Source organism: Triticum dicoccoides, chromosome 7B (genome assembly GCF_002162155.2).
Source record: "Triticum dicoccoides isolate Atlit2015 ecotype Zavitan chromosome 7B, WEW_v2.0, whole genome shotgun sequence".
Classification (NCBI taxonomy): Eukaryota; Viridiplantae; Streptophyta; class Magnoliopsida; order Poales; family Poaceae; genus Triticum; species Triticum dicoccoides.
The window spans coordinates 428,834,449-428,850,698 of NC_041393.1; the positions used below are offsets into that span (position 1 = coordinate 428,834,449).

The 16,250-nt window shown below is 46.5% G+C and overlaps 1 protein-coding gene and 1 long non-coding RNA gene across 10 annotated transcripts; both read left to right on the top strand.

Annotated features, from left to right (window-relative positions):
• Positions 1-4,701: 4,701 nt before the first annotated feature.
• LOC119341157 lies at positions 4,702-10,084 on the top strand. 9 transcript variants are annotated; one of them, XR_005164939.1, is made up of 10 exons: positions 4,703-5,143; positions 5,670-5,783; positions 5,862-5,937; positions 6,021-6,130; positions 6,221-6,295; positions 6,381-6,583; positions 6,703-6,849; positions 7,518-7,634; positions 8,316-8,373; positions 9,578-10,084. It is a non-coding gene; the product is annotated as an uncharacterized LOC119341157 (long non-coding RNA). The 9 variants fall into 9 exon arrangements; XR_005164936.1 differs by adding an exon at positions 5,336-5,422 and having other exon boundaries at positions 4,702-5,143; positions 7,518-10,084; XR_005164935.1 differs by having other exon boundaries at positions 7,518-8,432.
• Positions 10,085-12,578: 2,494 nt separating this feature from the next.
• On the top strand, positions 12,579-15,626 carry LOC119339984. The gene is made up of 4 exons (XM_037611891.1): positions 12,579-13,927; positions 14,019-14,126; positions 14,243-15,165; positions 15,243-15,626. Exons 1-4 carry the CDS (start codon positions 12,699-12,701, stop codon positions 15,476-15,478), a joined length of 2,496 nt encoding a protein of 831 aa, XP_037467788.1. The 5' UTR covers positions 12,579-12,698; the 3' UTR covers positions 15,479-15,626.
• The last annotated feature ends 624 nt before the right edge of the window (positions 15,627-16,250 follow it).

Sequence of the window (16,250 nt, forward strand, 5' to 3'; positions counted from 1 at the left end):
GGGCACAAGGACTCTGGCGGCCATGCGGAAAAGGGAATGGATGCATGCATCTATGAGGGGATGCAGGGGCGCTCGAGCTCGAGCAGTTGCACGACTCGGGGCCATGGCGTCCACGGCGAGCGGCAGCAGCAGCTACGGCGTCACAGGGAAAAGCCGGGTGCGCGCGGGAGCGCGAACGAGCGACGCGAGCGAGCTGCGGGAGCACGACAAGGGGGAACCAGCGCGGGGCACGCAAACATGGTACGGCGGCACAACACTGCACAAACGAATACAGAAAACGTCGGAGCACTACGAGCGCGAGAAAGACATGGATCGGAAAGCAATCTACGGGCGCCTACATGCCATGGGAAGGATGGGAGAGGGAGGTGCATTACCCAGCTCACCCAAGGACGCGAAGTGGTCGACGGAGACGAGCTGGCGGCGACGAATCAGAGCTCTGAACCTTGGCGCGTCTCTGACCGAGAGGAAGGAGGAAGCAGGGGACATCGAGGAACTCGTTGTCCGGGGCATCGTAGTCGACGTCGTGGAAGGAGACGACGCCGAGGAAGAAAAAGGACACGATCGGCAGGATTGGGAGTGGCCGGAGAGCATGCCGGCGACGAGGCGCGCTCTCAGGTGCGCTCAGGACGGAGCGGATGCGGTGAATCTGGTGGTCTACTCACCTGGCGGCGGCGATGGGAGGAAGAGGGAAACCCTAGGGGGCGTGTGGACACAGAGAGGGGATAAAAGGGAGGCTAGGGCGACTGGTGGAGCACGGCGTCGACGCGGCCGTGGCCATGTGCGCGCGCGGCGTGAGCTAGACGAAAAGGTGAGAGGCGGGTGTGCTGTAGCCAGTGGCTGGCTAGTGGGGTCGCGAGTGCCACGTGGGCGTACGGGCTGCGGGGTAGCGAGGCGACCGGGTGAGAAACGACGAGGGCGCGAGCGGGCTGGCTGGCGCGCTGGCTGGGCTGGCTGGCTGCGCTGGCTGGGCTGACGGGCTGCGTTGGCTGAGCTGCGGGAGGCCCAGGGGGGCTGCTGTGCTGGCTGCAGGCTGCTGCTTCATTTCTATTTTTTTTAAACATAATTAGAAACAGAAAAGCTCAGGGAAAAAGAAGAGGAGTTAGAGGATAAAGAAAATATTCTCCAACTCCTAGAATTCTCCATTATTTTAATAAATTGCATTGGGCATTTTTAGAGGTAGAAAAGTAAGACAAGTTTGAATATAATTCAAACTTGTGTCATTTTTGAACCTGACCAAAACAACTTCAGATAAGGAGACATTTGGTAGAGAGGTTTATGATATGGAGCAAGATTTGCAGGGAGAAGATGAACATTAATTGAGAAAGGAAAAGATAGCACTTGATAAAAGAAGGAATTAGAGGGAAGGAGGAGGTGGTGATGCAAGATTTAAGTATGGAACATGCAACAACATAATATGTAAGAGATCACAGCAAGCACATGATGAGGATGGAATGCAAAATGACAAGAGGCACAAATGCAATATGGTAAGGTGAGCATGACAATGAAAAGAGAAAACCACATAACCAAACAAGATGAGGCCAAACATGATAAAACCCACAAGAATTGGATGAAGGTCAAGTTGATATATTGCCAAAATGGGACATGTTACATCTGGGGTGTTACAGGTCATCACCGAGAAGTATCCCGATTATTGTCACTTCGGGGTTGTCGTATCATAACACATAATAGGTGACTATAGACTTGCAAGATAGGATCATGAACACACATATATTCATGAAACATAATAGATTCAGATCTGAAATCATGGCACTCGGGCCCTAGTGACAAGCATTAAGCATAGCAAAGTCATAGCAACATCAATCTCGGAACATAGTGGATACCAGGATCAAACCCTAACAAAACTAACTTGATTACATGGTAAATCTCATCCAACCCATCACCGTCCAGCAAGCCTACGATGGAATTACTCATGCACGGCGGTGAGCATCATGAAATTGGTGATGGAAGATGGTTGATGATGGCGACGGCGACGAATCCCCCTCTCCGGAGCCCCGAACGGACTCCAGATCAGCCCTCCCGAGAGAGATTAGGGCTTGGCGGCGGCTCCGTATCGTAAAACGTGATGAAACTTTCTCTCTGATTTTTTTCTTCGTGAAACAGAATATATGGAGTTGGAGTTGAGGTCGGTGGAGCATCAGGGGGCCCACGAGACAGGGGGCGCGCCCAGGGGGAGGGCACACCCCCCACCTTCGTGGACAGGGTGTGGCCCCCATGGCCTTGATTCTTTCGCCAGTATTTTTTATATTTTCCAAAAATTATCTCCGTGGATTTTCAGGTCATTCCGAGAACTTTTGTTTTCTGCACAATAAACAACATCATGGCAGTTTTGCTGAAAACAACGTCAGTCCGGGTTAGTTTCATTCAAATCATGCAAGTTAGAGTCCAAAACAAGGGCAAAAGTGTTTGGAAAAGTAGATACGTTGGAGACTATCAAGGAATACCTTGTGTGTTATCAAACGTCACAACGTAACTGGGTGATTATAAAGATGCTCTACAGGTGTCTCCGAAGGTGTTTGTTGGGTTGGCATAGATCGAGAATAGGATTTGTCACTCCATGTATCGGAGAGGTATCTCTAGGCCCTCTCGGTAATGCTCATCACCATAAGCCTTGCAAGCAATGTGACTAATGAGTTAGTTGTGGGATGAAGCATTACAGAACGAGTAAAGAGAGTTGCCGGTAACGAGAATGAACTAGGTATGATGATACCGACGATCGAATCTCGCTCAAGTAACATACCGATGACAAAGGGAACAACGTATGTTGTTATGCGGTTTGACCGATAAAGATCTTCGTAGAATATGTAGGAGCCAATATGAGCATCCAGGTTCCGCTATTGGTTATTGATCGGAGATGTGTCTCGATCATGTCTACATAGTTCTCGAACCCGTAGGATCTGCACGCTTAACGTTCGATGATGATTTGTATTATGAGTTATGTGTTTTTGATGACCGAAGTTTGTTCGGAGACCCGGATGAGATCACGAACATGACGAGGAGTCTCGAAATGGTCGATACATAAAGATTGATATATTGGAAGGCTATGTTCGGACACTGGAAAGGTTTCAGAATGGTTCAGGTATTTTTCGGCGTACCGGGAGGTTACCGGAACCCCCCGGAGGATTAATGGGCCTTCATGGGCCTTAGTGGAAGAGAGGAGGCAGCGGCCGGGTGGAGGCGCGCGCCCTCCTAAGTCCAAACTGAATTGGACTAGGGGAGGGGGCGTGGCCCCCTTCCCTCTTTCTCTTCCACCTCTTTCCCTATCTCCCTTCTTCGAATAGGAAGGGAACTCCAACTAGGATTGGGAACCCTAGTTGGACTCCCCCTATAGGCGGGCCCCTCCTTGGCCGGCCTCCTCCTCCTCCCTCCTTTATATACGGGGGTAGGGGGCACCCCAAAGCACAACAGTTGTTCTCTTAGCCGTGTGCGGTGCCCCCCCTCCACAGTTTCACACCTTGGTCATATCGTCATAGTGCTTAGGCTAAGCCCTGTGTCGGTAACATCATCGCCACGCTGTCGTGCTGACAGAACTCTCCCTCCTCCTCATCTGGATCAAGAGCTCGAGGGACGTCATCGTGCTGAACGTGTGCTGAACACGAAGGTGCCGTATGTTTGGTACTTGGATCGTGAAGACGTTCGACTATATCAACCGCGTTATTAAATGCTCCTGCTTTCGGTCTACGAGGGTACGTGGAAACACTCTTCCGTCTCGTTGCTATGCATCTCCTAGATAGATCTTGCGTGATCGTAAGATTTTTTTGAATGACTACGTTCCCCAACACGAAGTAGCTAAGGGTAGGTGATATATGTATTTACCTGAACTGTCGTTGTTCGTCAGGTCCTGAAAGGGAGTGCGTACGCCACTATGCTTAGAGGAGGACATATTGAACCCTTCCTTAACTCAGTTTGTCATGCAAATCATGATGTGCTGTAGGTATCAAATTATAGATTATCAGATTAAAAGAGCAATTCCCTTTTGTCTCATGTTTGATAATAAGACGTGCAAATTCAGTTGATCTAACATGTGTGCACTGGAGATGTTGCAGGCCACATGGGGTGATGACACCGGAGGTAGGGCAGCGCGTCGGGTCGAGGATGTCGCAGACACCGGGGGCGAGGGCGGCGTGGCGAGGACGACGTGGTGAGGAGAGTTAGGGCAGCAAGGCGGGTCGAGGACGTCGCGGAGACCAAGGGTGAGCGTTGCGTGGCGAGGGCGGCAGGGCGGGGCGGAGAGAGAACGGCAGGGTGGCGTGCCGACGCGAGGTTCCCGGCATGGTGGCGGTGTTGATCGCGGAGATACTGTTTATTCGCTCGATCGAGGTGTAATCGTTGGGATGTGTAGGATCGTGAATGTGGGAGTCTGTCGACAGAACATTTGTTTAGAACCATCGATCTGGTTGTAGTATGGTTGATGAAACATAGACAGTTGGATGGTACTAAGTGGGTTTGATCGGACATCTAGGGTTATCCCGTGTGCACTTTCTCGTGTGGATGTAGGGGAAGTCACGTTTGGTCTTTTTTTTAGGAACATTTGGTATTTTAATAGTAGTATAGATATCTCTACTTCTAATGGACGAGTTGGTTGAATAGTCCCACCACTTTCGTCTTGTTTTTTTCGTCTGGTTTTTTTCGTCTCCACTCACATCTCCCCCCTCCTGTTTCCACTGACTTTTCAACCCCCTGGCAGAAAACAAATGCTTTGCGTGACACAGAAAACAGGCGTCCGAGCGGCCCCTCTCCCCGATTACCCTCGCTCGCACTAGGGTTCCCTGCGCCGCCGCCGCCGCCGCCAGCCAACCCAGCCTCCCAGCCGCTCCGCCCCTCTTCCTTTCCCGCTCACCGCGGTCGCCCCCTCCGTCCCGCTCGACTCCCTGCCGGTCCTCGCCGAGAAGCCTACGAGTCACCGCCGTGCACACCCCGTCGTCTACCACATCCACCTCGTCCAACCGAAGGCTGCTCCCCTCACAGCGACGAAGTGAGGCACCAACGACCATGACCTTGACGAGAGGCAGCCGGTAGAGTCGAAACCGCCTTCTCCACGGCCGTCGGTTGCTTCCCGGTCCGTCTGAGATCCGTCCGAGCCACCGGTGAGACGAACGCTTCCTGTGTGCAGTGCACATAGTAGGTATGTGCCGCTCGCTCGTCCTCGAGCCCGTTCATCGCTGTTTGTTGCGCTCGAGGAGCAAGCATCATTCTCCTTGTTAACTAGCTAGGGTTCTTGCGCTTGGTTTCTTGGCTTCACACAAAGCGATTTCATTTTGAGGTCGTAGTTTCCTTCCGTTTTTGTTTCTGGAAGCTTAATTTCTAGCATGTGCAGCTCATGGGGAGAAGGAAAGCAGTGGAGAAGAAGAGATTGAATGATATGTGCCTCTTGTATGGGCTACTGTTAGGGCACTCTTTTGGGGTAATCATAAAAAAGAACTTATTCAGAGAGGAGAGACTGAGAGAGATTTGTTTGATGTGTTGAGAAAGATGCACAACTTCACTATTTGTTGGGTCAATTGATCAATGTTTTACATCACAACTATTCATTGCTGTATTGTGATTTTTACTATGTCTCTGAACCATCTGGATGATGAGTTATGCACTGTAATTTTTAGTTTGTCACAAGAACATGAACCTAATTTTTAGTCTGTCTAAATCACGGGCAGATCGGGCACTGTGGAGCACAGGGAAGGAGGACAAGGATGGGAGGTGTGTAGAATTTGGCGCCAAGGGAGATGATCGAGATGGTGGAGCAGATCCAATGGACTCTAGGAGACTAGGTAGAGGAGACACCACTCAGAGCCCATCGATCCAGTGAGTAATGTGTGTTGTTCTTGGTGACTGATTTCGTGATGCAGGTGTTCTGGCCCAACTTCCTCTTTTCCTTCTTTGTGGTCTTTCTGTTGTGGTGACCGGAGGATTGCTAACTTTGTGGTATTTTGCTTCTTTGAATGATGCCCATGATTTGATCTATGAGCTTAACGCGATCTTGGATCTGATTAGGTTTTTCCTTGCAGATTGCCGCACATAAACCTGCTGAGCCGACATCGACGCCAAGTGCGGCGATGCCACTTCCGATGATTGGGAGGGTGAGTTCTTCCTGGGCTTTACCAAGATCAGCTATGAGGTGAGGCCATTGACCTTGAACTAAACAGATTAAGTGTTGTTATAGGGTTGCTTTCAGTTTAACATTTGTCCTTGAACAAATGTACTGCAGGGTCCAACTAGCAAGAGGCCGCTTTCTTACAAGTGGTATAACACGGAGGAAGTGATTCTTATACAAAAAATGAAAGTATGATTTGCAGAACTATGCCTTCCTCATCTCTTTCATGGTTGTGCGTAGGTAAACCTGATTTGTGCCCCATCTTTTACTCCAGATGAAGAAGGAGAAGAGAATGTCCGTGGCTCATCAGGGGGCGGCAGGCGGGGCGACACGATGCTGACGAAGGTGTTCGTGGGTGGCCTGGCGTGGAAGACGAGCAAGGAGGGCGTGCATGGCCACTTCGAGCGCTTCGGCGAGATCCCCGAGGACGTCGTCATCGCCGACAAGGGCACCAGCAGATCCAAGGGCAGCAGATTCGTGAGTACCCACCCAAACAATTCTCTTTCCCCTCATCATCGATTGATCTTCAGAAGTTAATTCTATTGATTAATTCAGTCCCGTTAGTTGATGCTATGTCTGAATGGATGCTTGGCAAGTTACGTTCTGGAGACAGAGGCGGCCATGAAGGGCTTGGCTCCGTACCCGTGATTGACGGCCGGAGGGCCAACTGCAACCCCGACCTGCCTTGGGGTCCAGAGGTCCAAGGCGCCACAACCAACTGCCTCTGATGCATCCATATTCTGGTAATTAATTAGTTCGATGCTTTGATTAACTTTAAATTTACTGAATTATATGCATTATTAGTTAGTGAGAATTAAGTGCCATGCACGTCTTAGTTTGATTGTTAGTCCTTGACCATGAGCAAGAATCTAGATGCTTTCATTAACTTGTAATTTGCTGAATTATTATTGGTTAAGCACCGTACTGGTCTAGGTCTTCATTTGACTGTAGTCGTTGACCATTAGCAAGAAGCTAGCTAGGTGTGTGTGCATGCTACACACATATGTCACTTGTTGCAAGTTAAAATCATCTGCCAACTCTCTTTTTAGAGAAAAAAACTGCCAACTTAATTAATCAATCATGTTGAATTGTAGACGCAGTGACCAGACAGTGCAAAGTTCCTGTTTAGTTTGACACTTTTAGTAGAAGGTTTAGTGTCAATCTAGATTTGCTAGGACTAATTTGAAAACTATCGGTGTTATAGATTTGCTAGGACTAATTAATCTGCATACATGCCTAATGCCCTGTGATGTTTTTCACTGTCAAGATTACACTTTTAGAAAATGTGTTTGTTTTGTTAGTGTCAACAAAATCTGATCTGATTCCACTCTGGAAAATCTGCAAAGAGATGCTAATTCTCCATGATATTAACTTGATGTCTGAAATCTTAATTTCGTCTTTCCTATTGCAGGTTCATTCCAGCTCAGTGTGGTAATCTGCAGCAATCAAGTTAACAAATCTTAGTTGAAGTATGTGTTCTAAATTTTCGGTGGTGATTTTTTTGTGACTAGACCAAATCAAAACTGAAGTATGTATTCTGAATTTTGTTCATATGACTAGATGCATATGAACTGAAGCTCCGTCATTCTTTCTAAGGTGATAGTGGTCGCAACCAGCTAAAATTAGGGGCTATAAAGGAACTATAAAAAATATTTGAACTGCTGGCAATGTCGATGTAAACACGGGCATTTAACCAGCAGATTTTGATTTAACTATAACTATCTATTGACACAAGGCTAAAAAAAGAGTGGAATTGATTTGTAAGCAATTCTTCTTGAGATAGACTTTCTGGGTAGTTTGTTGCAAGTATATAACCTGGAACTTCAGTTCGAGATATACAACTGGCAATCTATGATCACTACGACAATTTAGATTGGTTAGCAAAATTTCTTAGGCGGTGAGACTTATGCAAGTAGCTAAGGCTACAAATAGATGAGCATTGGCCATGATTAGCAGCACCGCATCAGGAGGGCATTCGTCCTGGAAGTGTGGTCGGGGCTGACTGGGGATGATTATTTTTTCGGTGGTAAGGGATGATTGAACACATGTGAGTGTCTTCTCAACTTGGCGTTGCTTCTAATGTGTTGGACACTGATCCAAGTTTGCAGTGAGCTGAGATGCATCTTTGAAAATCTCAGCAGAGAGATGCTAATTCTCCATGATTATTAACTTGATGTCGGAAATCTTAATTTCGTCTTTCCTATTGCAGGTTTATTCCAGCTCGATGTGGTAATCTGCAGCAATCAAGTTAACAAATCTTAACTGAAGTATGTGTTCTAAATTGCCGGTGGTGATTTTTTTTCTGACGAGACCAAAACAAACTGAAGTATGCATTCTGAATTTTGTTCATATGACTAGATGCATATGAACTGAAGCTCAGTCATTCTTTCTAAGGTGATAGTGGTTGCAACCAGTTAAGATTAGGGGCTTTAAAGGAACTATAAAAAATATGTGAACTGCTGGCAATGTCGATGTAAACACGGGCATTTAACCAGCAAATTTCGATTTAACAATAACTATCTGTTGACACAAGGCTAAAAAAAGAGTAGAATTGATTTGTAAGCAATTCTTCTTGAGATAGAGACTTTCTGGGTAGTTTGCTACAAGTATATAACCTGGAACTTCAGTTCGAGATATACAACCGGCAATCTAAGATCACTACGACAATCTAGATAGGTTAGCAAAATTTCTTAGGCGGTGAGACTTATGCAAGTAGCTAAGACTACAAATAGATGAGTGTTGGCCATGATTAGCAGCACCACATCAGGAGGGCATTCGTCCTAGAAGTGTGGTCGGGGCCGACTGGGGATGATTATTTTTTCGTGGGCAAGGTATGATTGAACACAGGTGAGTGTCTTCTCAACTTGGTGTTGCTTCTAATGTGTTGGACACTGATCCAATTCTGCGGCGAGCTGAGATGCATCTTTGAAAATCTCCTGAGAGGTCTGAATTAGTCCAAGCCTATGCAGAATGCCTACATATGCCACTTGAACTTTGGAGGGGTAGACTGATGGATCGTTGGGCTGGGATGAAGTTTCATATAGTGTGTTTTGTCACGAGAAGAAATGCAAACGAAAACACAATTACCTTACATTGTTAATGTATATGGTATGAAGAAAACGGAACTTGTTTTACCTCTTTTTTTTTCTAATTTGTAACTCTTCTTACCTATATTTGGCAGAGGTACAATGGTTATTGACTTGTACTCCCTCCGTTCCAAAATAGATGACCCAAAAGGGAGTACGTTCTATTTCTGACCCAACAAATCTAATATGCAAGGATAACAATAAAATCAGAATGATCAAAAGTTAAAACACATGTGCATGCTTCATGAGTTATGTATACTTCTGAATCTATTTTTACCTCTACTATCTGATACGTTGAATAGTGCATGCTCTGCTCTTGCATGCCACATCTGCCTGTACTATGCTGTTATTTATGATTTCGGGGGAACTGATATCTTGATTATAGGAAGTGGAGAGGAAAACCCCTGATCAGTAGGGAGTACAGGATAACGTGGTCCAGCTCACCATCGTAGGCTGCAGGCTGGTTTGGTAACAAGCGGAGACAGACTAAGGAAAAGGTGCCAATGATGGAGGTGTGTGTAGACATGGAAGACCTTGCCACTAAGAGCTTCTTGCGAGGGCAAGAGGTAAACTGACGCTGAGTGTTGTGATCTGTGGGGAGTAGTGTGAGGTGTCCAGTGAAGGGACATGATTCAGGCAAGTAACTGTTACTATAGGAAAAGTCCCTTTGTACACTAAGTCCCTTTAAAGTGATGTGCATAGCACAATAAAATAGGAAAAGTTTAACCTTTGTTTTAGTTTGATTTTCTCGGCTATACTATATTTGGTTTTCCTTTATGTTTTCTGAGGTTGCAAAAGCCTTTGTAGCGATCAAAGATGAGGAGCAACAATCATTGTTATTGCACCGTGTGTATTTTTCCTCACTTCTAAATAAGAAATTCAGTACGGTATCATCTTTCGTGGTAGGTGAGAACAACATTATTTGTAAATTGTGCAATTTCATAGATTTGCAAAGGTTTTAAAATTGTGCCAAGTGATGGCAACACTAGATGTTGAACTGCTGTAACAAGGATGCTACAAGAGGTCGTTGTCAAAAAAAAAAAAAGGATGCTACAAGAGGTGCTTAAGTAGACACACACGCCTTTGTCGAAGAGGATAAAAGCGGGAGAGAGGACTAAATCCTTACCGTTATATAAGTGGATCAATATAAATGGAAGCTACATGTCATCATGTTTAGTACATATTGAATTGAAAAATGTTTCATTAGATTTTAGTTTTTCTGTGACAACGCATGGGCATGTATGTGATGACCTAGAAGTACAATATTTATGTCTGCAAAATTATGGTTACCTATAAAATTGTTTGCTTATTCATTGCAGCCTGTACACGTTTGCTTATTCTATCCTTGCATTTTTATGTTCGCTTATTCTATGCTTGCATTTTGTGTTCTTTTGTGTGTTTTCGAGAACCATAAACATGTCATGTCCTTATCTTCCTAATGTTGAAGTATTCACGCAAAGACTGAACTCTATCTATCTTTTGTTAACAAAAATGTTAAGTGTTTCTAGTTTCCCTCCATGCAATTTGTGCATCTTTTCAACCTCCGTGAGCTCATGTAAGCTAGCTTTGTAACATGTGGCTGTAGGTGTAAATTGACCTGAACATAGAATAACATCCTAAATTGTAAAATACTAAAATTTCAAGCCGGTTTTATTTTGCCATCTTAATGTGTGGTTGAGGTAATCTTTCACTTTTTTTTTAGAAACTTCCAACCTATTCATCTTCAAATGATGGCAGTATAAAAAACACCGACGATAATAAATATTTTACAACTAGGTCCCTGGACCCACCTACAGCGAGTACAAGCACTGGAGCGAGCCAAAGGTGCGCCGTCATCATCGCCCCTCCCTCGCTGGAGCCGGACAAACCTTGTTGTAGTAGACAACCAAACGTCGTGCTAAGGCCCCATAGGACCATCGCACTAGAGTGGCAACCATTGTCGTTGAAGAAAGTCTTAGATCGGAAGGATCAAACCTGTATACACCAAAAATGAGGACGAACGAAGACCTGATCCAAACAGATCCATCGACGACCAACACCGACCGAATCCCGCGAGATCCGACGAAGACACACCTCCACACACTCTCTGACGATGCTAGAAGCATCATTAAGACGGGGATAGAACATGCGAGACATTGTTCCTACTGAGAGACATCACCGCCACCGTACATCCCAACCCAGACGTTGAACCTAATAAGAACGATAATGGGGGCCCTTCCGCTAATGGAGGTCGAGGTCCTCCGCAACTTTATGGCCCGAAGGCCATCAGAGAAATGGTATCATGGAGAAGGTGAAGTGAGCGTCATCCAATTTTAAAAGAGACGGCTCTAGCAAGAAATGTCTAACTATGAAGAAAACCGAGCAGGAAGAGAAGGGTCCGGCAGGAAAGGGGATGGGTGCCTCGTGGGCTAGGGTTTTTTCTGTTGGAGATAACATGGTAGATAGTTCGAACAACCATATTTCTTCCCCACATAAAGTCTGGTTCTGGAGGAGCCTGGATTGTCCAGAAGGATGAGTTTTGGGAACCCGATGGGTGCCCGTTCGATGTTCAAACACGCACGGGCATATTAGTAGGAAATGAACTTCGATCTTGAAGAGAATTTTAATCATTTGTTTGACTCATTTATATGCACTGTAGCCCGTGGCAACGCACAGACGTTTTTTTTGAGCATCAGTACAGACGCAGGCGCTCATATACACGCGCATACACTCACCCCTATGAACGCACACATGCACACCCTACCCCTATGAACACCTCTGAGAGACTGAGCCGACATGTCATCTTGAGATTTACGAAGCCACCGTAGGCACCTCGTCGTCGACGGGAACGTATCCTCCCACTGAAAGCGCATCGCCGGAAATCCTGAAATAAATCCAGGAATAATGCGAGCACCAGGATTTGAACCCTGGTGGGTTGGGGATACCACTGTCCACCTAACCATCTCAACCACAGGTTGGTTCGTGCACGGGCGTTCTACTAGTAGATATAGAAGTACAGATGCGAGAAATAGTATTTCGCTTCACATGGCAGCGATGAAAAAAACTGGGCCGGCCTAGTTGCTACTCCCTCTGTTTCTAAATATTTGTCTTTTTAGAGATTTCAAATGGACTCCACATACGAATGTATATAGATATATTTTAGAGTGTAGATTCACTCATTTTGCTTCGTATTTAGTCACTTGTTAAAATCTCTAGAAAGACAAATATCTGAACGGAGGGAGTACAAGAGACGAGAAAAATAATACATAGGCGCGCTACATGGGCCATGCAAAAAATCCGTGTCCATGGGCCAGCCCTATAAGGTCGGGCCATATGGCCAGGTTTGGGCGAGATGCGCAGCGGAGGAGATCTGATCCAATCGCGCTGGGGGTCAAAAACATCCCTCACGGTCCACTGCTGCGTCGATCAACCCCACTCCCACATCACCTTCCCCAAATCGAATCTCACCCCAAATTACGATTGCGAGCAAAACCCTAGCTAGCGTGCCGGCTGAATCCACTGAAAAGATGGCGGCGCCGGCCGCCAGCGACGCGGCGAGCTGCTGCAGTCTATACAGATGCATCTGCTGCTGGCGTCGTGCCTGCTCACCCCGTATCCCGCGTGTCGCCCCCGGCAGAGACTACTTCTGCATGCCGGCTGGCGCCGATGACCAACCTGCGTGGTCGCTGGTCGTCGGCTGCCGCTCCCTCTCCCTCTCCTTCTCCGACAGCGCCCTACGCTTGCACCGCTTCCGCGTAACGCGATGCGGTCGAGTCCTCGGCGGGAGCAACGACGCCCTCGAGGTCTTGCAGGACGTCCGAGCTGAGGATAAAAAGGCGCCGGCGGAGAAGTGGTGCCTCTGGACTGCTAGCGCCACGCAGTGCCCCGACGGCCACTCACTTTGCATCTTCTGCGAGGATTTCGATCCAGTGAATATCCGATACTCCGCGCCCCCACAAGTCCTGCGGCTGGATGTCAACGCTGAAGACAAGCTGCGGAAATTGTCCCCCATGCCTCGTCCTCCTCTAGAGCCTCACTGGCGGTTCCTCCCCATCTCAGCTGCTGGCCAGATCTGGGCTGCATACGTTGTTGAACACCAGGCTTATGAAACATTCAGCGTCGGGATGCAGCTCCTGGACGAGGATGGCCAGTGGGAGTTGGCCGGCGGCACCTTGACTATTTCTTCCAAGGTGGTAGTGCCAGAGTGGTGGGGTGGTCGCTTTCTCCAGGGATACGTTGTGCTATCTGACAGGGCAATCTTGCTGTCGTTCCGGCAAGCTGAATTCTTCATCTTCAGTTGCCATAGCCTTGCCTGGACCCAGGTCATCACCCAGCATATAAACACCTACATCCCTATCCGGGGCCATGGTGTATACATCAAAGAAGATAACACCGTTTACATGCTTTATAACAACGACATATATGCGTACGAGCTCCGCAAACCAGGTCAGAAGGAGTTTCGGCGGCTCAGCTATCAAGATGGGCAGCTGCTTGAGCTGCAGCCGCCTGTCAAGGTTGATTCTGTCTGTCCTTTCTCTGGTTATGGCTTCCTCACGCAGCTTGACCGCCGGCTCTTGTGCTCTGTCTGGATTGGTCGTGGTGGGGATAACTGCTCATGCAACTGCCCACACGTCCTCATCAGCACCTTCCTAGTGAATCCCAAAGGCATCGAGATCTTGCATTCAACCTGCCGCCGGTTAGACATGCTGCCAAACAATTTTGATTTGGCACACAGCTATGAATATTGCTTTCTACAGTAAGTTACTGTGATAATTCTATTTCTGTGCACTAGTTAACCAACAACTCTTGCTTACAATTATAATATTTTTTGTCACACTACTAATTAGGGCGTGTGAGGAGGACTACAACCAAGGGAAACAGGCAATGCTGCCTGTGGAAGATCCAATCAGGTCCCACATTGTGGAATCTTCCGAGACAATGCTCGCTTGTTGCAGGTCCAAAATCATTATACATGCCTAGCTTACATATTTCAGATATGCTACTTCTTTCTGGCCCTTTCATGCAGTTCATTTGATGCCTGACTTATCTTAGTGTCATGCAATTTGTGTAGGAAATTTTTATTTGGAACGCAGTTTCCGGGATGTGTTGTGCTTGAGGAACCTGCTATCCGAATCAACAAAGATCTCTACATCGTTTGCCAAGTTGGTTCTCATTCAGTTGTCTATAAGACTGAAATTGTGAATGGAAGGTTAAAACAAGGTTGTCATGACAACCCTCTGGGACAGGCTTTCACTACTGAAACATTTCCACGTGCTGGTGGCACTACTGAGACAGTTATACCTGCTGGTGATGATTGTCATGTGTTGGACCGACTGTCAGAACAGCATTCCCATTGGCACGTTCTTTGTAGCAGCTCATTCATACATGCTATCTCATGCACACAAGATGACATCCATGTGTTTAATCTGAGTTATAAAGCTCATGGGCACAGTACAATTACAAGGCCAGCTACTGATCCTTTCGTTATGGTTGTTCAAGTTGGTCATGAGACTATTGCTCTTACTGCTAATCTCCAAGTTTTCTGCCATACTGCTTCCAAGTGGGCGCAATACAAGATAGATGGGTCTCTTGTTCATAACTGGAAGGTTAACCTGTCCGGATATGCTGTCCTGAGTGATAATTCATTCATAGTTTCTGATACTGAAACGAGGTCATGCCTTTTGTTGGACGTGCGTACCAAAAGATGGCGTGTTGTCATGCCTGCATATCGATTTTGTCGAGATCGTTTGTTCAACACCGCGGTTGAAGCGCCACTTAATGGAAGATCTGTCTTTGTTGAGGGCTTTATTTACACATGTTCAACTGGGGGACTTGCTGCGTATGACCTTTTTGAGAAAGGTGATTCTATGTACCTTGATGATCCGATCTTTTTGCCATTCACATGGCCCAAGTCTTGGGAGAGTGATATGATGTGCTTGGACTATGTTGCCAAAGACAGAATCTCTGGTGCGATTATATTTTGTGTGGTGCAAGGTGATTATTCCCCTCCTTTTATTATTATTATGATCATAGTATTACCTATAACATGTTTGTGTTAACAACTATGCTAGGTGACTATCCTGAGTATTACCCTGTGCTAGGCGAAAATTTGGACTGTTCCAGCGGGTGGCTTCCCTCCTGTTCTCGTCGTCATCGTGTACACATCACCACTGTCCAGGTCAAGACTGAAACAACCAATGGGAAAATGAAACCGGTGAGAATTGACCATGTGGATGTTGGCACATGTTTCATTGACGAGAATAAGGGATTAGTCTCCACTAGATGCTGTTTTGCTGTTGGCACGTGATTTTTCATCCGCTGTTTTACCACCTTTTCTATTTCGCTGTTCTGTAATATATTTATTATCACTCAGGACATCTCGTGTAATGTTGACCATCGATGTTTCCTGGAAGACAGATTGAAATTCTCGTGTTAAGTGGGTCTTGTTGATTTTATTTTTCTTACCTGGGTGCTACTTCAATACAACGTGTTAGTAAAGATTCTGGGAGAACAGTTTAACGGTAAAACAGATTGGGTTTTTTAGGTGTAAAACAGATTGTGCCTGAAAATGTCTTATGCCAGAGCTCTAGTTGGCTTGCTATCTGGGCCACACGATCCATACTCAATTCTAGTTTTTCTGTGCTCTAGTGAACTGTCTATTTAACAGCTACGCTGTTTTTAAATTGGGTATGCGTCCGCTGGTGGAGGGAAAAGATCCACCACCTCAGCATCTGGTCCATTGAACGGCCTAGACCCATCCTCATTATTGCAACAAAGTTAGTGTTGCAATAGGGCTCATGTTGCACAAACATTCAACAGAGATTGTGTTATAGTTTTTTTTTCAGTCTTCAATTTTTTTTTCAACATAGATGATGTTTTACAGAAGGACTTCTGCAACATGGATGATGTTGCACAAATTAGAGCTAGAATGTTGTGTAGAACGGGAGCTTGGGAGGACCAAGGAGGTGACTGACCTCGAGGCATCCAAGATCTAGATCCTGCGACATACCTCGAGGGATCCAAGATCTAAATCCTGCAACATACGAGTTGTTGTGGTGGGCAGATTGCAACAAGGACCG

Bases quoted from the DNA above. Each gene is read 5' to 3' on its own strand.
- LOC119339984 (XM_037611891.1), top strand. From the start codon at position 12,699: ATGGCGGCGCCGGCCGCCAGCGACGCGGCGAGCTGCTGCAGTCTATAC. The intron at 14,127-14,242 runs GTCCAAAATCAT...CAATTTGTGTAG, and splicing joins ACAATGCTCGCTTGTTGCAG to GAAATTTTTATTTGGAACGC. The intron at 15,166-15,242 runs GTGATTATTCCC...CAACTATGCTAG, and splicing joins TATATTTTGTGTGGTGCAAG to GTGACTATCCTGAGTATTAC.